Raw genomic sequence first — 23,255 nt, forward strand, 5'->3', positions numbered from 1 at the left:
GTTCCCAGACTGTGTGCCTAGTGCCGAAACAATAAATCAGTACTGGTGGCTGCCAATCTTAGTATATGTGTACAACCAGAAGCAACCACATAGCTGATTCCAAGGATGACAAACACACAATCGAGTTCATTTTAGATTTTTTTCCTATAAATTTTTGGCCTAGGGGTGCCATGAAAAAATAAAATAAAAATCGTGATACTCGGGCAGTGATGGCTAACCTTGATACTCCAGCTGTTGTTGAACTACATATCCCAGCATACCCTGCATCAGTTTTATCATGGCCAAATAGTAAACCTGTAGCAGGGCCTGCTGTGAGGTGTAGTTCAACAACAGCTGGGAGTGTCAAGGTTAGCCATCACTGCTCTAGGGTGCCGTAACTCCAAAAAAAAAAAGTTTTGGAACCACTGCACTAAGGGTTATCCTGAGCCCCCAAGTGGACAAAAAGTATAGTTTAAACAGTACATGCAGAATAAGCAGATCATAGAGACTAAAAAGCCAACCCTATTTTGTAAGCAGTACCACATACTTTCTATAGGTTAACTGGATTAACAAAAACCCTTTAACTATCACGCGACTTCTTAGAAAATTGTCCATAGAAACAGCAATTTTGGATAGGGGGAATGAAAGGACTGCAGGATTATGGTGCAAAAGGTGCCCATACACCGAGCATATTGCGAATAATTTGGCTGCCGGGGGTTTTTCAAGGGCAAACTGGTCCGACTTGTCCTTAGGAGAAAGAGCTTAGAAAATGAGCTAGGTTTAGAATTTCAGTATTTCTTCAATAATCAAAATTAGCCTGGACAGCTAAAATACAAATGTACCTACTCACTGCAATCAGAGAAATAGGTTTTATACATCCAAGTGCAGATAAACATAAATCAGGTCATGGGTAATTAGGAAGGTATTGGGAGGCAAAAGGGGCAATATGTTTAGTAATGGTTAAGGGAAAGCGGTACTGTTTACCTAGAACGGCGCCCACGATCTATATCGCGGGTATCTTGCCGCAAATCGCAGGCATCTTATGTGTTTGTAATGTTAAATTCCCTTCCAATCAACCAGATCAACCCAATGGACCCGATTTTACATAGGGATCAATTTTAAATAGCCCCAGGACCACAAATTGAATAACCACCCTGAAGAGTGGAATGCCCCCCCCCCCCCCCCCATTGTTAACGTCACCCCGCGGTCAACGTCATCCCAAAGCGTGGCGAGCGCTGCGAGCGGCGGCGGTACGCGTCCTCCGACCTTTCCATATCCCCACTATCCACGTCGGCGTGGAGTTGAGAATAGAAAGTGTGGTGAGTGCAGCGAGCCACCGAGCCCGAAGCGTGGCGAGCCCCGCGGATACCTGTGAAGCCCGCGAGGGGACGCGGATACCTGTGAAAGTATCCGCGTCCGCTCGCCACGCTTCGGGCTCGGTGGCTCGCTGCGCTCACCACACTTTCTATTCTTAACTCCACGCCGACGTGGATAGTGGGGGTATGAAAAGGTCGGAGGACGGGTACCACCGCCCCTCGCGGGCTCGCAGCACTTCGGGATGACGTTAACAATGGGGGGGGGGGGGGGGGGGGGGGGGAGAACCACTGCACTAAGGGTTATCCTGAGCCCCCAAGTGGACAAAAAGTATAGTTTAAACAGTACATGCAGAATAAGCAGATCATAGAGACTAAAAAGCCAACCCTATTTTGTAAGCAGTACCACATACTTTCTATAGGTTAACTGGATTAACAAAAACCCTTTAACTATCACGCGACTTCTTAGAAAATTGTCCATAGAAACAGCAATTTTGGATAGGGGGAATGAAAGGACTGCAGGATTATGGTGCAAAAGGTGCCCATACACCGAGCATATTGCGAATAATTTGGCTGCCGGGGGTTTTTCAAGGGCAAACTGGTCCGACTTGTCCTTAGGAGAAAGAGCTTAGAAAATGAGCTAGGTTTAGAATTTCAGTATTTCTTCAATAATCAAAATTAGCCTGGACAGCTAAAACACAAATGTACCTACTCACTGCAATCAGAGAAATAGGTTTTATACATCCAAGTGCAGATAAACATAAATCAGGTCATGGGTAATTAGGAAGGTATTGGGAGGCAAAAGGGGCAATATGTTTAGTAATGGTTAAGGGAAAGCGGTACTGTTTACCTAGAACGGCGCCCACGATCTATATCGCGGGTATCTTGCCGCAAATCGCAGGCATCTTATGTGTTTGTAATGTTAAATTCCCTTCCAATCAACCAGATCAACCCAATGGACCCGATTTTACATAGGGATCAATTTTAAATAGCCCCCAGACCACAAATTGAATAACCACCCTGAAGAGTGGAATGCCCCCCCCCCCCCCATTGTTAACGTCACCCCGCGGTCAACGTCATCCCAAAGCGTGGCGAGCGCTGCGAGCGGCGGCGGTACGCGTCCTCCGACCTTTCCATATCCCCACTATCCACGTCGGCGTGGAGTTGAGAATAGAAAGTGTGGTGAGTGCAGCGAGCCACCGAGCCCGAAGCGTGGCGAGCCCCGCGGATACCTGTGAAGCCCGCGAGGGGACGCGGATACCTGTGAAAGTATCCGCGTCCGCTCGCCACGCTTCGGGCTCGGTGGCTCGCTGCGCTCACCACACTTTCTATTCTTAACTCCACGCCGACGTGGATAGTGGGGGTATGAAAAGGTCGGAGGACGGGTACCACCGCCCCTCGCGGGCTCGCAGCACTTCGGGATGACGTTAACAATGGGGGGGGGGGGGGGGGGGGGGATTTCATACTTCAGGGTGGTTATGCAATTCAATTTGTGGTCTGGGGGCTATTTGACATTGTTCCCTATGTAAAATAGTGTCCATTGGGTTGATCTGGTTGATTGGAAGGGAATTTAACATTGTTCCCTATGTAAAATCGCAGGCATCGCATGCCATTATAATGGCAAGCGATGTACATGCGATCAACGTGATGGGCGCCGTGCTAGGTAAACAGTACCGGGAAAGCTCTATTGAACAGAATAGTCATGTAACTATTAAAACATTTTAACAATGTAAGGGTTGTGGACAGAAGGTATCCAAATAAAATTCCAAATTCCCCACCACAAATGGATTAGCTGCAGAGCCACTTCATTCAGGTGCTGAAACAGTAAAGGCCCCCATACATTAGGCCGACTTGTCCTAGGGACAAGTCGGACCCAATTTACCTGCGAGCCGCCCGGCAGCTCCCCGGGAGGCTCACATACAATTTGGCACTTGATGTGCCATTTTTTTACATGGGATAAATCGCATGCGATTTATCCCATGTAAAAAAAAACCCGGGGAGCTGCAGGGCGGTGAGGAGTAGTGGGGGCGGGCAGCGGCGGTGGTGGTGGTGGGCAGCGGCGGTGAGCGCTGCTGACCTGGCCGGGCAGTGTACTTACACATAGCAGCAGCGGGGACGGGCAGCGCAGTGGCGGCTATTATATTTTTAAAATACTGAGCTCTCCGGCCAATCAGAGAGCGGCCGGTCATTTGACAAGTATTTTAAAAATATAATAGCCGCCACTGCGCTGCCCGTCCCTGCTGCTGCTTTGTGTAAGTACACTGCCCGGCCAGGTCAGCAGCGCTCACCGCACCCGCCGCCGCCCGGCCAGGTCAGTCAGCAGCACTCGCCGGTGCTCAGGGACCCGCTGCCCCGGTGTCTGCATGCATATGCCTGTCAGGTGGCAGGCATATGCATACAGGGAGGTCGGACGTGATCGTATGTACAGACCGTCCGACCTCCCTGATCCGGTCCGATGCGCACGAGACCGCGCATCGGATCAGATATCACACACCTACGATTTTGGGCCGATTTCACCCGATTATCGGCACAAAGTGACGAAATCGGATGAAATCGTCCCAAAATCGCATAGTGTATGGGGGCCTTTACACACACCAGTCTACACTTGACTCAAATACAGACTGTCTATGTTGTGCTTCATGGAAGCTCAAAAATATTGTACACAGTACATTCTATTCAAAAAAGTAGTTGTCCAATATAGGACCAAGAAAATATTAAAACTTATTTTAAAGAAATGACAAAGCCAACAGTAAACAGTAACAAGTTTATTTGAAAAAGCAAGTAATACCAAGCCAAATAACAACAAAGCACATATACAACAGAAATTAGAAGATGCGTTTATTTATAGATATTCTAAATTTTACTTATAAAAAAAAAAATTAAAAGTAAAAAAAATAACGTGGTTCACAAAAGGTAATTATTTTGTGTTTTTGAGTCCGAACTTTTTTTTTTTTATTTTTTAGTATTTTCTTTAACTTAAATATGCAAGCCACATGTCTAGTATTCGCTTGCATGTTTTAAATATATTTCTGTGTCTCCTGGCTTAATAACCAGGGCTAACATTTCATTAGAGTAACTGGACTAAAGAATTTCTAGAGAATTACATCAGTTCTCAACTTAATAGTTAGGAACCAACTCTTACTGAGTTTTTAATTCTCATTACAGGTTTCTGTCACCTCATATAAAGTAGATCTTCAATTAAGACATCTTGTGGAGCTCTTGATCTTCTTTCCGCAGTTCTATCGGATAAAATTTGAAGAAAAATAAAACAAAAGAAACACAAAATTACTTGCAAATCTTTCAAAAAAATAAATTACTTGCCAATGTTTAAAATCTAAAATCAAAGCAAACTCATAACCTGCCTAAGATTTGACCCCATTCTGTAGTGCCTTCATGCAAGAGGAACCAAAGTTACTTTCACTCAAACAGAAAAAGGGGATTCGTGAAAAAGGTGCTGCTCTCGAATCTCTGCTTTTTCCGTTACTGCCAGTATATTGGACTACAATAATACGGCCATTAAAAATTCTCCTACTAGGTAGGAAAAATGGAAACCCATAACCTCTGTAAAAGCTTGCACTGAATGTAACCTGGCCATTTATATCAAGCATAGATTTGCATATAAAAAATAAAGGTTTTAATGATTGTGCATCACTGCATCCCTAGACACAGTTAAAATAAATTTTCCAAACTGTTAATAGTGGTAACAAGCCTAACATAAAAAGTATATATATAAAAAAAAAAAAACTACAATATAAAAAAATAAAGAATAAAAGACAGCTTGTGCTTTTGCTTGATAGACAAAGACAATAAAACAAATACACAAAAAGTAAGCTTATGCTAGTACAGGTAACATTATTCAAACATGGATTTTGGTATAGAAAGGAGTACCTGGCAAGAGTACCTGATTAGTATGACTGATCCTTGATTTTTAATTTGGCATTTTCAGGGGCCCGCTTACAACACCAACGCTGAGTGAGGTATGCAGACAGGTGCAATTATTCATAAACCCTACACTTCCATCAATCCAATGCTATAGGTTCTCGAGTTACAGAACAAACTGCATTAGAATGCAAGGCAATAAGGCATACGACTCCAAACATCTTTCACAAAGAAACAGCTGTAGTTTTGTTTATTTTTGTGTTTAATAAATTAATTTTAAGTCTGGGTTGCAAAGTCCCTTTAAAAAACAAAAACAAAAATGATGAACGCGCCTCTTATAATGAACGGTGCTGCCAACGAACCTAAAAGCTAATACATGTGTTGTGTATGTTAAAACAAAATCATTAAGCATATTAAAATACAACATTTTGTAATAAAACAAGTAAGAAAGAGACGTTGCAATGGCTTATGTTTGAAGAGAGCGCGTTTTGGTGACAGAAAGGTAAGAGAAGGTTGGATGGGCGTGGGTCACTACGAATAGAGAAAATATACCTCCACATATTTTGCAGGGCTACAGCTTTCCTTTCATGGCAAGCGGTTTCCTGTCTTCTAAAGCACTCTTCATCTGTGCATACTTACGCTGCACCGTTACATTCTAGCAAAACATAAGAGCTATAGAAAGTGAGGCACTAAACACTTACCTCTGACTGATCAGAATCAGATCAGTTTTAATTGGACTGAGTGTCACCTTCAGATTTTATGCCTTCATTGGCCCCATTCACTGAGGTCGGAGAAGAAAGTTCCTTGGGATCAGATTTGCGAGATTCACTCTGTACATCGCGACTGCTGGACTTGCTACTTTTTCTGTCATCAGAACTCCTCTTTTCTATGAGGAAAGAGAATTGTAACCGTTATTACTTATTAGACCTATCACACAGATTTATTCAAAGTCAAGTTGACAACATTTTGTTTTATACAGCCAATAACTGATCAATAAGGAAGGTATTAAGTTTAGTCTAAAATTAGTTTTATTGAAAGATTTCAAATAAAGGTACTCTTTACCTAGAACGGCGCCCGTCGCGGGCATCGCGGGTACATTTATGCCTGCCCGCGACGCGACCGACGCGATGCCCGCGATTTTCCCATTGAAAACCATGTTAAACCTGAAAAATCGCGTCGGTCGCGTCGCGGCCGGCCATAAATGTACCCGCGATGCCCGCGACGCGATGCTCCCGATTTCCCATAGGAAGCAATGTTAAAAGCCGCGATGGACCCGATTTTAGTGTTAAATGCCTCAATCCACCCGATTTGGCCATAGAAATCAATGTTAAATGGGCCACAGAGCCCATTAACCCTTAAATGTCCCCCCAAATTTTTAACGCCACCCCACGATCCACGCCAACCCGAAGCGTGGCGAGCGCAGCGAGCCCGCGAGGGGCGGCGGTACGCGTCCTACGACCTTTTCATGCCCTACTATCCACGTCGGCGTGGAGTTGAGAATAGAATAGTGTGGCGAGCGCAGCGAGCCACCGAGCCCGAAGCGTGGCGAGCGCAGCGAGCCCCGCGAGGGGACGCGGATACCTTCACAGGTAAGCGCGTCCCCTCGCGGGCTTCACAGGTGTCCGTGGCCACGCGGACACCTGTGAAGCCCGCGAGGGGACGCGTATAACTGTGAAGGTATCCGCGTCCCCTCGCGGGGCTCGCTGCGCTCGCCACGCTTCGGGCTCGGTGGCTCGCTGCGCTCGCCACACTATTCTATTCTCAACTCCACGCCGACGTGGATAGTAGGGCATGAAAAGGTCGTAGGACGCGTACCGCCGCCCCTCGCGGGCTCGCTGCGCTCGCCACGCTTCGGGTTGGCGTGGATCGTGGGGTGGCGTTAAAAATTTGGGGGGACATTTAAGGGTTAATTGGGGCAATTTGGGCTCTGTAGCCCATTTAACATTGATTCCTATGGGAAAATCGCGGGCATTGAGGCATTTAACGCTAAAATCGCGGTCAATCAGGCTTTTTAACATTGTTCTCTATGGGAAAATCGCGGTAATCGCGGGTACCCGATTTTCATGTACCCGCGATTTACCCGCGATTTACCCGCGATGCCCGCGATTTTACCCGCGATTTCAATCGTGGGCGCCGTTCTAGGTAAAGAGTACCCAAATAAATCATATCAAAGCCCAATAACTTTGTATTGTTAATGTTAAAAAGAAACATTACATTATAGCATTGTTCTATTATAACAAAAAGGATTACATTTTTATTCTCATTAAATGGGTATATTCAATTGCTGTCGGAAAGAAAGCAGTTTCCGACTAGAATAGATTGTAAGGGGTTTGATCTATTAAATAAGCTCTGCCGACTTTTGTCTGAAATGGGGCCAAATCAAACAGGTTTTGGCCCCGTTTCTGACCATCTCAATCGGACTTAAAATAAAGTCGGATTGTAGCAGGGAGGATGGTGCCGGCTCAACCGCCCTAGTGCTAGCAGCAGATCCAATGGTGAGCCACTTAAAAAAAAAAAAAGAAAGAAAGAATATTAACATCGTTCAATGCAGACCATTTAAAAAATAAATTACAATTTAAACATTTAAGCCAGACTGCAAAAGGGTAAGGAACACAGAGCTAAAGAGAATCTATACTTTTTTTTATTTTTTGTGAGCACGAATTACAACTAGTGTACTTATGCCAAACCAGTTGGAACAGGTGCACAGCATAACGCCACCATGCTTTACTGTACACTAGCATATGATCTGAAAATTGCAATTCGTCACTGCGTAACACTCGTTATTGTTCCACTGTGCAGTTTTGGCGCTTTTTACACCACTGTAACCCCTGTGACTGCATTCTTCTTTGAGATTAAATGTTAAGGAGCAGCTGCTCATCCATAGTATCCACATGTATGGGCATCCCTAGGAAGTGTAAAAACCAGCACATTAGTGGAGCTGATGTGCAATAGTGCATTTCCAGAGGTCTTTCAGGGCAGGGCATTCAAACAATGAGCGATCTTCCACACATAAGTGATAAGAGACCATGGTTTTGGGAACCTTTCTAAAATGTGCAATGCTTTTCACACTCATACCTCTAATCAAGCAGCCTACACTGATCCTCTTCTCAAACTCTTAACTCCATCTAGCAAGCCATTTTGTTAGCAGTGAGCGAATAAATGCAAACACATTACATATCAATCCAGGAATGTGCATGGTATGAGGTACATTACTTTCAAAGTTAAGAAACAGGACAGAATGGTGGAATTTCCCTTGAATCCGTAACAACCAATACACCTTTGAGATCCCACTTCTAGTGTCCATGCTGGTTCCACCTGGTAATAGGTGCGATCTGACAGGGCTTACCAGGTCCAGCAACCTAGCATTACGAACTGGTGAAAAAAGGGTTCTTACTGGTTTGTTGCTGGGTTGCTGTGCAGTGTGAAGCGACTGTTCCCATTCACACTGATGAAAGAGGCAATGCTTGGAGCAGCGCCAGCTCCAAGCGCTGCCTCCTCCCCCGCCCCGATGACGCTCAGCCCCATCCAATATTGCCGGGTCCCTGAGAGGGACAGAGTGCGCAACATGCAGGTTCGCACGGCTGAACCATCTCAAAGTCCCGGTGCAACCCTGCATTTTGCGATCTGAAAGAAGTGTAAGCAACAAGACAATTTCCAGAGATCTGGCTAACCATAATAAAGGACGTTCTGCCAGAACCCACAGCACCACAAGCAATAACACTGTCAAGTGCGCAATGGACAAGGAAGCTAGGAACCTCCTCTTTCAGCACGTAATGTAGCGGGTGCAGTCCAGTCACCCACTGATGAAGTCTCTATGAAGAAACAGGTTTGGAGAGTAGTGTCTAGTGCCCGTGTGTCTCCGAAACACTGCCACCTGTTAGCAGCGAGTGAAACTGCATCTCACACACATAAACAAACTCTGACAATCACAAGGTAGCAGACTAGCTGTCAAAGCATTTTCTTTGAGTGGGCTTACTAGTTTATACACATCTACCTTCCACAGTAAAACATTTCAGAAATGGTTATCATTTCATGATAATCTGTAAATTCTATCCAAAATTAGTTTCTATTTCAGCAATGATTAGCTCAAAGACAAGATTACCAGTGCCATTAGCTTCAGCTTGAACTAAAATTGTCCACTAAATGTCAAAAATGCAATTTTAAAGTACCAAAAAAAAAAAAAAAAAAAAAAGAAGAAGGGCGCATCACACAAAACAAACCTTTTTCCTTTGATCTCCTCTCACGGTCTCGCTCTCGGCTTCGGCTTCTGTGTTTGTAGGATTTTCGTTCTCTGCTCTTAGACCTTCGCTTGTCTCTGCTGCGTGATCGATGCTTCCGATCTGTGCGATTGTGACTGCGGCTTCGTTGTCTGTCTCTGCTCCTGCAGGTGGATTAGTAAGAATTGTAATAACCAAGGTTGATTAAAATGAATACTAGTGTTCATTCTAGCACCCGCTATCCTTGAAAACCCATGCAGTTCCTCTTCCCTGCCTGGGGTGTCATTGTCTGCTGTAGTGCTTCTAGCACAGTGTGGTCTGTATACCAGCACTGATATGCAAACCAGACCTGTGCTAGAAACACCACAGCAGACAGCGACACCCCAGGCAGGGAAGAGAAACTGCATGGGTTTTCAAAGATAGCGGGTGCTAGAATTAACACTAAATACCATGACTGCACATTTTTGTTTCATTAGGGACAGAAAGTTAGGGGCACATTTGTAGATCTTGTAGATTTGGTGTGAAAAAAAAAAAGCGTTTGTAGTGTAACTATCCAAAAATAGAATCATTAAATCCAGGTCTTTCTAAGAAAGAGTGACAAAGTGTCCATCATACAGACCAAACTCCCTTGAAGCTTATACAGCAGATAAGGGTGTCCTAATGGGGATCCCACCACTTCACAACAATCTGCATTAAATGTAATTAAATTAAATCTGTAATTTGAGATATGGATAGAAATAATGAAATGTGATTTAAATAGATTTGGGGACAAGTAGGTAATTTACAATTACCCCAGAGAACATTTGTTGTGCTTCTAATGATTTCTAGGAGGAAGACAGACAACTGGCCAACTCTACACAGCTTACTTTATATTGGATATAGACCAAAAATGCCCCTTGATATAAATATATTCTATGTACACACACACCTATGATTAAGTAGTAAAATACAGTTTTTTTTGTAGTTTCATTGAGTACTTATTACAGTGCATATTTTCTAGGTCACCCAGCAGGTGCACAGGCTTAGTTATTCCGCACTGACACGTTAAAAATAAATAAATGACAGGTGGAGCAGATTTCACTTGTGAATTGGAGACCTGGAAAACATGAAATGTGTGGTTCCAGGGGACAGAGTTTGAGAACCTATGTAAAACTTTGTACTATGTACTTTAACAGATACTGTTTTTCGCATGTCTGTGTATTGGCAGTCAGTTGGAAAGTATTGCAGACAGCTACTATATTCACAAGTTTCTGCAGGTAGCCACAGATTGCTAACTCTATAGATGCAGCCGTATACTGAGAATTGAATCAGCTGCTGGACTGAAGGGACACCAAAACCAACAACACCAACAACTGAGCTGAATTTAAATCAGTTTAGTGGAGAAGAGGTCCTTCTACTCACCTTTCAATGCTACAAAATAATAATAATACTACTAATACTTATAATAATATTGCTGAAATGGTGTTTTATTGTCTCTAAGAGCTAAGGAAGCTGTGGAATGAGTTGTCTATATGGGCATCAATTCTATAGCACAAATCAGGACCACTTTAATGTGTCCTGTGTGCGAGAAGCATTTCGCATGTCCGGCTTCATTTCCACTTATGAACCTTTAACATTATTTATTCAAAGTATAGTTTTGGATACCAAATCTACATCATAAACTAGCGCCAAGCTAAGGAAGTTGTGCAGATCCCCACAGTGTAACTGTACTCAATATAGCTACATTGCATATTTATCTACTGAGCGAGGTTTAAATGTATTTTGGGTTACTTCCCATTGAATGCGGTTCTCTGAATCAGGCTGGTGGACACTGCACCATGGGGTTGAAGCTTGTGACTGCTTGAGCTAAAGCCATGTACACACTGGATTTGGCTGAGCATCAGGTGTATCAAAAAAATCAGGGAGATGGCTAACTAACTACATCCTGCCAGCCCCGGGAGCTGCGGCCAAATGTCAGTGTAGCAATAATATGCTTTCCTGCACTGACTAAAGATGGGCGATAGCAATGTGCGGGCCCACTGTATCGCTATAACCCGCTGGGTGATTCGGGCAGAACTGCTTAGCAATTCCGACAATGTAGTCAATATCCTTTATTAGAATCACCCCGTGTGAACACCCCTTAACACTTGTACATTATATGTTGAAGTCTAAAGTTTGCACTAGGGTTTATTCTGTTTTAATGATACATAACATTAAACACAATGTATCACTGGAGACTATAAATTAGAAGTAACACTTCAACATATTATGCCTGATACACATAACATAGATTTATAAGAACACAAGAGGCTTTGATGCCTCCAACATGTTCAAATATCACTGCACAATACAATTCGCATGGGTCCCTTTACTTACACAAATCTAAAAAATGCTCTCAGGAACCTCTAACTGAGGCTATCAAGGGATAAATTTACTATGATGGGAGTCCTATTTTATATGGCAGGTTGCTATGGGCAACCAAATCAGACTACTTATTTAGCATCTTCTAGATCAGGCATTCCCAACCACTGTCCTCAAAGCACACTAAAGGCCCATACAGACTGGGCGACTGAGCTGAAAGACGCTCAAAACAGCCTGTTTGAGCGGCTTTCAGCTCAAAGCCGCCCAGTGTGTATGCCCAGCGATGAGCACTGCTGCGTGCTCCCACATCATTGCCGGGAAAGCCACTCATCTGCTGGTATTACCAGCAGATGAGCGGCGTTGAGGACGGCTTTGCATAGCTCTGTGCTATGCAACACCATCCTTCACCCTGCCCGGCAGTGGGAAAGCCGCTCAGTGTGTATGTACTGAGCGGCTTTCCCAGCAGCTGTGATTGACATCATCGCTGTCCATCTGTCCATACACGCTGGGCATAGTCGCCAGTGTGTATGGACCTTAATGCTGTGTACACACGGTGAGATTCCCTTGCTATTTGACATAAGAGTCGAGTGCTATGCAATCTTTGCTAACTATGTACTTATTACATACAATTCATACAATCTGCACTATATAGTCACCGCAGCCCTGTCTGAGTTTCGATTTGTGCTGTCACGGGAGCACGCATCGGGATAGCAAGGTAAAAACCCTGTACAAACTGCATACGATCTGCATGAGCTTTTGACTATATAGTCAAAATCTCATGCTGATTGTACCCGTGTGTACACACCATAACGGAGCAGGTTTTAGTGATATGCAGGCTTAAGCACAGGTGACTTAATTAGTATCTGAGGGATTCTGCTTAAACCACCTGTGCTAAAGCCTGGATATCACTAAAACCTGCACTGTTGGTGTGCCTTGAGGACCGTGGTTGAGAATGCCTGTTCTAGATGGATAAAGTATCTAATTGGTTGTCCATAGAGACATATCATGTGAAATAGAACACCTGTGTTAGTAAATTTACCGCCTAATGTCACCACATCTATGAAAAATATCTTCTACGCTATTTATAGGAAGCAGCAAAGAAACCTAGAAAGTTCCAGCTTTATTTACCATATAAGTGAAGTGTTAACGGTTTTGGATATGTTCCAGCTACTATGATGAGAGGTCCCGAACTCAGTAATACACATGATATGCAACCAGTACTACCCACAAAATGGCAGCATTAAAGCTGACTCAAGCTTATAAGTAATCAGCTGTTAAGTTTCACTGTTGTAAGTGTTGCAACCTACTCAAAAATACTGATAACCAATAACACACCTGCTTCTTCTCTTGTCTCGGCTCCGTGATCTCTTGTGGTCCCGTGACCGGCTGCCACGCCTGTCTGATGGTCTAGTGGAGTTTTGGCTACGTGAACGACTTCTTTTACGCTTCTCCTTTTCTCTGTTCCTTTCTTTCTCCCGCTGCAGCTGCTGTTGTTGCTGCTGCTCTTCCTCCTCTTTGCGCCGTTTTTTCTCTTTTTCTTCTTTCTCACGTTCCTTCTCTTTCTCACGTTCTTTTTCCTCTTTCTCTTTTTTTAACCTATCATCGCGCTCAGGTTCGTCAGTTTTTTTCCTCATTTTTTCCTGTTTAAAAAATAATAATAAAAAAAAAAACATTTCAAGATCAAATCAATGGCACCTAAATAAAATGTGCAGGAAGTATTACCTAAATAAAGACCAGAAAGCACAATTTTTTTTCCTTCCTAAATCAGCGCTTTTTATGACCATCGACGATGGCCATTTGCCTGGACAATATTCATTTCTTATATAGCGCAGCTATATATGTTGCGCTATACAGTTTATGTATTTATTCGTAACCTCCAACTGAGAATGTTGTTACATCGGTATTCTAAGGGGTTATCCAATTGCTCTGAATAAAACATTGGGAGTAGAAAATGGAGGATTTTTTACATTTTAAAAAAAAGCAAAGCACTAGGGAAAAACTTTTTTAAAAAACATTAATTAATAAAAAAATAAAAAAAACAGTATGCAAAACAGGGCAACAAAATAAGGACAACAGGAGGACAGGGATATGAGTAATGTTTAGCTGTGCAGTATATTTGTCCTTTTTTGCTGTGTGGATTAGGCTCCTGAGTGAAAGTTTTAAAGAAAATATATGGTTTGTCTAAGACGGAGCAGTATAAATTTTTACTGACTGCACTCGAGGCATCGTAAGTGTAGCAGCTGCGCACCTACTCAATTTCAACATGTTTAGCAACTGCATTCTCCAACGCAACCGTACCTCCAGGGTTTTGCAAAATTACAGCGGGAGATGTGACACTGGCACTACGTTTTACACATAGGAGATTGCAGTTACACTTAGAGGCATGACCTGAAAATGGTCACAACATATCTGCATTACCTACCAAAAATAAGATCTGCCAGTCACTCTATAGCTGGCACGGATACAGGTGAAATTTTTTTTTATTTTTTTTTTTAAACAAAACAGATGCAGATATATTTGCAATGTCTTACTTTTATTCCATAGACATACCTTTAATTCTTCCACCGTATTCTTTATTTTGGCATAGCCCATGTGTTGTTTACCCATAAGATGATCATCTACTCGGGACTGAGCATCTCCAACAATTAAAAAGGCACCACAAACTTCACACACTTCCATCTGCTTCTCCTGAGCTGCAAAGCTTTCAATGGTCTGTAATGCAAAGCACAAATCAATGAAGCACAAACATTCAGAAGACTAATGGACTGAGGACTAGACTAAGATTTTGCGTCTGTTCTACTCGTAAATGACTCCCCAGAGCCCCATTGATGACAAAAGATTTATACAGATTTTTAAGCTAAAACACTACATTTACTTCTCATGAAAATATATAGATGTAAACCATATATAGAGCAACTGTTTTTTTAGTTTACAGATCTATTACTATTGTAAAGCGCAACGGAATCTGCTGCGCTATATAAGAAACTAAATACAAAATACATTTAAAAATCCTGTTCTCTTCTGTATTCCAGAACATTCTCAGCAGTTCATATGTAAACAGACAATGCCCAAGAGCCCCTGAGGGACGCTTTCTTAACTCACCGATGTTGAAGATTTGAGAAGTTCTCGCTCTTCTTTTAACTGTTCAACAAGTTTCATCATCCCTTGTGCCTCCTCCACTTTTCCTTCTGAACCCAGCTCTTCTATCTGCTCATACAACAGGTATTAAAAATCTCTTCACAGTATAACATGAATGTAGCTACAAGTTGTGGAGGGTTGTTTTTTTTAGCCAATAATGACTGTTCATCTTACCTGCTGCAACAGTACTTCAACTTTATCTGTCAACACTTGGATTTTCTCCTCATTCTTTCCAGCTGGTCCAACAGACTATGAAAAAGAACAATCATTACTCATTTAATTGTTAAGAAACGATTTAAAGGAATCGGATCACAATCCAGCAACACACATTAAACCATGTCCTAAGTGACCAAAGAACTACATAAAATAAAGTATCCTCCCCATGTGGGTTTCCTTCAGGTGCTCCCATACTATAAAACAATAGCAGATTAATCGGCTTCTGATCAGTATGTGTTTATAAATGGAGATGGAAATTCATTTGGACATAGACTTAACATGAATCATTATAAACCTAATCATTCCCTGCATAACATGATTGTAATCGGTAGACTACACACTATAAAATAAACATGAGAATGCCTTACTATGTTAAAGTAAAGAATTGCAAAGGAACAGGAGTGACCCTAATTATACATAACACATATAGAGATAGAGAATTAATTCTCGCTCTCTCCTATGCATTATTCACTACTTATTTCCAATGATGGTTAAAAACTAAAGAATATGGCAACGGGTGTAAAAAAATCCTTATGGCATGCACTGACCATCCTAGAAACATCTTAGGCTGTGTACACACGGGGCGATTTTGTCTAATATCTGAGCGACCATATTGCCCGTGATGGGAGTGTGCACCGGCGATGTATCGCCGGGTGCGCGCTCTCATTTACTCCCCCCTTGTGATCACTGGTCGCAGGAACATGCTCCTGCGACCAGCTGATTTCCACTGACGGGCTCCCCACGGCAGTTTATTTTTCATCAGCGACCATCACTGGTCGTTAAAGCAAAAGGGACACTGAGCGATATACCCCCCCGTGTGTATGGGGCTTTAGTCATCTTTCTTCCTTCCTCTACACCTAAAAGACATGCCACAACTTACCCCTGATGCTTGCTGACTCTGAGATAATGCCAAGCGAGCATGGCCCCTCCGAATCCTCCGTTCCACCTCAGCAAGCAAGCTCTGCAAGTACCTCAAGAACTCCCGTTCATAGCCAACTTTCATATAACGAGAACTCTTCTCATACCTGAAAAGACAGTGTAAATGTGACTTTACACAATAACCACTAAAACAACACACGTGAAGTAACAATGCTGGCACAACTGTGCTTGGCATAGTGTATAAACCAAAAAACTCACTGCTTTCGGAGGTTCTCGTCATGGATTTTTTCACACGGACCTTTAAGTTTAGAAACAAAAGATTATCAGATATTAGTACTATAAAGTGCTGAGCCATAGTTAAGCTTAATAAGCAAATAATGTTTGTGTCTAGAGGTAAAAGTATGTCTCCCACTAGGAATATCATAACGTTTGAAGTTCTCTTTCTATCCGGAACATCAAATGTTTTCTATCTTATAACATGGTTTTGAATGTAAATTATGTTATTGAAAAGCTTTTTCAGAACAGAATACTGCTTAGGTGAATTAACATGCCATCTATCTCTGTGGGAGACAAATTACAAAAAAGGCTATTTGAGTGGACTATAACAAGGACTTCAGAAGGATTTAGCCGCTATAGGCAGTTAAAAACCATTTAAAATGATGTGAGCACAATTAGAGGAACAAGCAATTTGAATAGTCCGTCGCCCCCTCCCCCCCCCCCCAAATGGCATGAACAAATGCTTCAAAAAGTTCATCACACCATCTTGTAAACCAGTGGTTATCAACATCAGTCCTCAAGGACCCCCAACGGGGCACATTTTCCAGGTCTCCAAACACAATCAAAGGTGAAGTAATTAGCTCCACCTGTGATCTTTTAAAATGTGTCAGTGACTAATGAGTGCACCTGTTCACCTGCCAGGTGACCTGGAAAACATGCACTGTTGGGGGTCCTTGAGGACAGAGGTTGAGTACCACTTTTGTAAACTATAGCGCAGTTTAGAGTCAGTCATCATTGACAACCCTTAAGAAAACAATCCAAAGCTCAACTCAACTACTTGTTTTATTAATCGAATAGGTACCAAGACATTGTATTCCTACTTCAAATAGCCAAAATATCCCAGAACATACAGTATATCTTAGACTGTAAAGAGTTGAGTTGCCTGCACTAAAGTGCCGATGAACAACAAGAACACAAAGTTCTCAAGTTACATACCCAAATCCGATCGCGTGTTTGTAAACAGCTCTGCCGGACAAAACTCACACAGATAATGCTTGCATACCTGTTGGAAGAGAGCGTAGTGTCAATTAGAATTGCAAGGGAGAATAAAACTTGTTCTAAATAAGCTGCTCAAGTGCAATTTTCACCATACAACATAAGGGCAACGCAAACGAAAGGGTCAAGCATTAGGTCTATTTTATGGAATTCAAAAAAGCGAGGTGTGATTTTTCATATTTAAAAAAAAAAAAAAAAAAAGACAGCAATTGTCTGGTATTTTCTTACGCTGCCTCTGGATTCTTATTTGACCTGAGGCAGGTCAAACAAAATCCCAGATAAACCAAGGATTAGGCCATCTAAGGTTCAATAGAATACACCGCGCAATAACATGACCCATGGTAAAGTACTGCTGGTAACTGAATAAGACCTAAAGTCTTTGATATAAATTTAATGAGTTTTTAACATCAAACCAGATGTTGTGCCACAGTAGTTTGTATTTCTCAAGCTAGCCTGTTCAAGCAACTGAGACACCCAACAGCACTATCGACATTGTTCTTTGCAGGCAATAGTAAATCATGTCAATCACGTTCTAGTAGAGGAGTCTGCAGTAGCCAGCTTAATTGGGATATCGTGAGGAACTGTATCAAAAGGTCATGGCAGCATATTCCATTTCTGGATGAAAGTATAAACGGTGTAAGAGACAGAAGAGCATTGAGGCCAAGAATGGTGTGGATTGAAAGTTCTACTCTGTATAGGTTGACAAAGGGTCTATATGGGTTTTTCACAATTTGTGTGTGTCAACACGGGCCCCCAATCACTGTAGCTTTGTTTGCCATGTGTCGGGCCTGGTGCCTCGCGGTTGCTCGGCATATTATATTGTCCCAAATCGCAGTCCCTGTGGATTAAGTATGAAAAAAAATAAAAAAAAAATTGTGAAAAAGCAATGTTGACCTTTTCATGCATCGACCATTGCCATATCAATATTTTGCTTGTGTCAACATTGTCAATGTTGACCCTTGACTGTCCATGTAGACACTGCAGCCCTTTCATCTGCTTCCCGCCAAGAATAAGAACCGCTGCCAAAGTGACGGCCAATAGGCAAAATATCAACACATGAAAAAGGTTGACATGCATTAGGTCCACGTGGTCAAAAGGTCAACACAAGCAATAGGTCCACATGAGTTTTTAATGTTTTATTTGTATTAAAAGGCGGATTTTCATACTTTACTATCCAAGGGGAGATAGAGGGAGAAAAGAAAAGTGTACCAAGCGTATCGAGGCAATGTGCCCGAAACATGACAAGAGAAGCAGTACACTTATACGGTGTCCATGTTGAAATAAGACACAATAAAACTCATGTCAACCTTTTCCATGTTGACCCTTTGACCATGCCCACCTAATGCATGTTGACATTTTGCATGTCAGCCAATAGCGAGCAACCTATTGACTGTGGACCCTATAACCCATACCCATCACTAGGCTGTAAGGTAACTGAATTAAAATATATTAACGGTTTATTACCATGTTCTAGCAGTGCAAACTACAAGTTTCAGATGGCACTGCAACTTCCCCTATACTGAAATGAAAACTGTCCATTTAGTTAGGAAAATGCCTTTGTCTTCTTCAGCTAACTGTAATAACCATTCTTTTTAGAACTTCTGCAGTTTCAGAGCAAGGTACTTATTATACTTAAAGCATAAACTAAAAGATAAGAATTCCAAAATATACTGCACTAGTGCAGTGGTTCCCAACCCTGGTCCTCAAGTACCCCCAACAGTGCCCGTTTTCCAGGTCACCCAGCAGGTGAACTCATTATTCAGTCACATTTTAAAAGATCCACAGGTGGAGCTAATTATTTTGCCTGTGATTCTGTGTGGAGACCTGGAAAATGTGAACTTGAGGACCAGGGTTGGGAAAAACTGCTCTAGTAAATAGTCCGTTTTACACATTAGGTTTTCCAAAATACACTCTGGGGATTAGTGAACACCCAGCATGAGGGACAGTGATAGAGATGGTCTCATATGCCCAGGATACAGAGACAGGACTGGAGCAGAAAGAGAACAGTGAACAATTGAACTGGCAGTGGCTTAAACTGGTGTGGGCATCTCTAGTTCAAGGAACAGTTAGTGTGCCATGGCAATGAGGTTGTAAAATGCTGCACTATTTATTTGTTTACAGTTTCTTATATAGCGCAGCAGATTGCTTTGCGCTTTACAATAGTAGACAGTGATAAAACAAACTGGGTAACAACAGACAGACTTGGAGGTAGGAAAGCCCTGCTGCAAGCTTACAATCTATAGGGATATAGGTGGGAAACACAAGGACAGGCACCAGTAATAGCATAGCAGTCCCACCAAGTTACAAGTCCAGAAGGGAAGCTATATAATACATAAGTGCCTCAGCGGGTTATGCATGTAGAACTTAAATATGATAGGCTTGCCTGAAGAGGTGAGTTTTCAGGGAACACTTGAAAGTTTGGAGGCTAGTGGAGAGTCTTATTGTGCGTGGAAGGGCATTCCATAGGATGGGAGCAGCCCGATGAAAGTCCTGTAATAGTGATTGGGAGCTAGTGATCCGTGCAGAAGAGACGCAGATCTTAAGAAGAGCGGAGTGGTCGAGATGGGAGATATTTTGTGATAAGTAAAGAGATATATGCTGGTGCAGTATGGTTAATAGCTTTATATGCTATAACGGTAAGATACAGGCAACCAATGGAGGGACTGGCAGAGCGGATCAGTAGACGATGAGTCTTGCAAGGAAGATCAGCCTAGCAGCAGCATTTAAAATGGATTGCAGTGACAATATGCATGATTATTGTTATCGCACATAACTATTATTGTCTATTGTGTATGCACTTTAAAGCAATGTAGTCAGATGTGGTATGGGGAGCCCCGGATTGCTCTGTCTGGGCTGCTTTGAGGCAGCACCATTTAACAGGTACTTGTTTCCTACCACGGCGCCCCGGATTTGATTGTATTACATCTTATGCAATTGCATGCAATATAGCGGCATGCGATTTTTAAATGTACAAGCACCCCATTGGCAATGCCACCCTCACTATCACCGCCAACCTGAAGTGTGGCAAGCGCAGCCAGCGAGCCCGAAGTGTGGAGAGCCCCGCGAGGGGACACGGATTACTTTACATGTATTGCGCGTTCGCTCCCCACGCTTCGGGCTCGTATTCAGCGCCCGCTCGCCACGCTTCGGGCTCGGTGGCTCGCCACACTATCTAAAATCAACTCCACACCGACGTGTATAGTGGGTGTATGAAAAGGTCGGAGGACGCGTACCGCATCCCCTTGCATGCTCGTCAGGTTGGCGTTGATAGTGGGGGTGCATTTACCATTGTAAGCACCCATCAGGGTGCTTGGCATGCAATGCGATATTTCATTGTACAAGCACTCCTGTTAATTTAGCATGAATATCGCATCGCATACCACTAAGTATGCTATGCGATGGGCGCCTTGCTAGAAAACAAGTACCATTTAACATTTTCTCACTCTAATTTATGCACCACCTTTTCACATTTTTGAACATTTCTAATGCTGGCCGTACATCAGAGCCGAATGCAAGATTTCAATGGCTCATGCGATGAATTGTGTGTTTTTGAACATCCCATGAGCTATCAAGACCGGTTATATCAAAAGTACATCGTGAGATAAAATGCACCAAATAGTGAGTCTAGAAGTTATGGGGGAGTTCAATGGAAATTATGAGACCATTCGGATGGGACGCTGGTCATCCTAATGTATGGCCAGCATAACACTAATCAGCCACTTCACTTACCTAGCACTATGATACTTATTTTTTTAAGTTAAACTAATACCTCACTGATTCTATTTTTTTTCCTTTTAACTGTAATACTTCACTTTATTTTTTTATTTGTGAAGTACCCTGGGGTGGTTTGGGGGTGCCCTGATCCCCAGTTAATACTATGCCAAAAACTTGATATTATATTAAAATACGAATGGTTGTATGGTGCATGTTTCTGTGTTATAACTACTAAGCCACTTTTACTTGCTAGGAAGATCTACAATACATAGGATGCATTTAACCTGACATGGATAACTTAAAATCTATAATGCTTCCAGAACACATAGGTTGTGATTAGTTTTTCCGTCACATAGCTCAAACAATCAATAGCCCCTATACTAATATATAGTAGAATACATGTTTGTACACAGGCTGTGCATAACCATGCTATAGAACACAGGAGATACTCCACTATCAGATCAGCATTGACTGCACCTGACCCTCACCACAACAACTACAAAAACATACTTCTTTAAGGAATCCATTCCAGGCCATAGTATACGACCATTACCCAGGCCGAGTATCATCACAGATATCTTAGGTAACTCAGGCCCCACACAAAGATCATACTAGAAGTATGACAGCAGCTAACAACTAGACCCTATAACACCAGGGCACACAAAGGGCAGGGGCGCCTCACGGGCACGCATCAGGGCTACCGCAGCATTTCATACCATTATATAGGCGCCATATCAGGCTCCCACCTCAATATAACTACCGGGAGCCTTATCTCTAATAGTAGCAGGCCCGCTCTCTCCTGGGGCCCGGTCACATGGTATCCCGGGTAATACTCACACTCTCATCATCCCAGCGCACGTTACATCTCTTCTCATCCGGGGCCAGGTTCCGGTCCCGGCCCATCAGCTCATCTAGTAGCTGCGCAGCTGATAACATGGCTCCAACGTGTACCGAGTCCGCCGCTCCCGGGGTCTCTCCGCGTTGCCCACACCAACAAGATGGCGGCTGCTTCAAGCGTTACCTCCCAGCGTGCACCGCACGGCAACGCTCGCAAGCAGAGGCCGCCCTCGCAGCCTGAAACGTCATGTAAAAACACGCCCAGTCACCTCATAGCCACACCCACTACCTTCAAGGCCGCGTGCGCACTGTGCCGAGGATGGATGGTTTGGATTGGAATCTCGAGACTGGATCAGTTGTTGTTAATAAACTGCGCAGCTCCAGGGTCAGTGTGTGATGGCACGGGACGGGACGCACACTGGGAAATTTTACTAAGATGTGTATTCTACTTCACATGTGATGTTTTTATGGGCAACCAATCAGAATCTACTTATTTATTTAGCACCCTAAAGATAGTAGACAGGATCTGATTGGTTGCCGATAGCAACATCACATGTGAAGTAGATACACATCTCAGTAAATTTCCCCCAGTGTGTGAGAAAACTTTATAACATTTTAGGCATAGTGTCCCAAAACACCCATTTTGGGGGATACACTCAAATATTAAGCATCACCCCATGCTAGAGAAATGAAGAGACCACTGTAATGATGTGGTCTCTTCACCGGAACACATCGCTGGGACGGGCTCTTTTTGAATAAAGCAATATGATTTTGGATGCTTATGCTGAGTACACACCAGGACGACAAGGGTCCGGTCCCATCAATCTAGATCCAATTCCAACCGATTGGATGTAGATTGTGTGATGATTGGGCCCTTTTCTGTCCTGGTGTGTACCGATACCGATCCGATGTGAGGTCCCGCGGGACGGTCGGTCGTTATTCAGATCCTACCTGCAGCAGGTAGGATCTGGAAACGACCATACTCCCTGGTGTGGGTCGCCAGTGGATCGGACGCGCCCACGGTGCACATCGTAAGTGGGTCGTGCCCCCCGCGTCATCCTCAGCGGGTCGGAAGAAACACTGACGACCCGCTCACTATGCACGATGTGCATAGTGGTGTGTACCCCACATTAGATCAAGCCCAGATCGTGTTGAGAATGTGATTAGTGATAAATTCACATAGAGCCTCCAATAAATCCCTAATGCTGACCTTCTAACTTGATTGAAAAGGGGAGTAAGTAGGGATGGACGTCGCATCGCGATGTTTCTCAAACATTAATGTTTTTCCATTTCAATTGTAGTTTTACCATTCAATGGTGGCATTCCCGATGTTTGCCACCATTGAATGGTAAGCAGTAGATAATGTCCAGATGGTCCCAGTCCCATCCTCAGCTAACTATGTTGCAGTTATTCTGTGTATGCATGGCCATGCTAAAGATGTTTGCACATGTGCAAATAGGGCTCTTTCTTT

The 23,255-nt window shown here is 43.1% G+C and overlaps 1 protein-coding gene across 5 annotated transcripts; it reads right to left on the reverse strand.

The window, feature by feature from the left end:
* Nucleotides 1-4,042: 4,042 nt before the first annotated feature.
* LUC7L3 (LUC7 like 3 pre-mRNA splicing factor) lies at nt 4,043-21,987 on the reverse strand. Of its 5 annotated transcripts, XR_014444556.1 has the most exons (12): nt 21,785-21,987; nt 17,174-17,240; nt 16,220-16,259; nt 15,963-16,107; nt 15,041-15,115; nt 14,831-14,935; nt 14,279-14,440; nt 13,064-13,368; nt 9,392-9,552; nt 5,873-6,057; nt 5,194-5,260; nt 4,043-4,531 (listed from the first exon to the last, which is right to left on the reverse strand). XR_014444556.1 is itself a non-coding variant. In XM_083148282.1 (11 exons), the coding sequence occupies exons 1-10, from the start codon at nt 21,881-21,883 to the stop codon at nt 5,900-5,902; spliced, it is 1,317 nt and encodes a 438-aa protein (XP_083004408.1). In that variant the 5' UTR covers nt 21,884-21,987; the 3' UTR covers nt 4,043-4,531; nt 5,873-5,899. The 5 variants fall into 5 exon arrangements, 3 of the variants coding, with proteins under 3 accessions (XP_083004408.1, XP_083004409.1, XP_083004407.1); XR_014444555.1 differs by having other exon boundaries at nt 5,194-6,057; XM_083148282.1 differs by lacking the exon at nt 5,194-5,260.
* Nucleotides 21,988-23,255: the final 1,268 nt, after the last annotated feature.

Source organism: Crinia signifera, chromosome 6 (assembly GCF_055691185.1).
Source record: "Crinia signifera chromosome 6, ASM5569118v1, whole genome shotgun sequence".
Taxonomy (NCBI): domain Eukaryota; kingdom Metazoa; phylum Chordata; class Amphibia; order Anura; family Myobatrachidae; genus Crinia; species Crinia signifera.

Excerpts from the sequence above, each read along its gene's own strand:
- LUC7L3 (XM_083148282.1), bottom strand. The coding sequence starts at position 21,883 with ATGTTATCAGCTGCGCAGCTACTAGATGAGCTGATGGGCCGGGACCGG. Across the intron at positions 16,260-17,173 it reads AAACACGCGATCGGATTTGG|GTCCGTGTGAAAAAATCCAT; the intron begins GTATGTAACTTG and ends CTAAACTTAAAG. Across the intron at positions 9,553-13,063 it reads CGAGACAAGAGAAGAAGCAG|GAGCAGAGACAGACAACGAA; the intron begins GTGTGTTATTGG and ends ATCCACCTGCAG.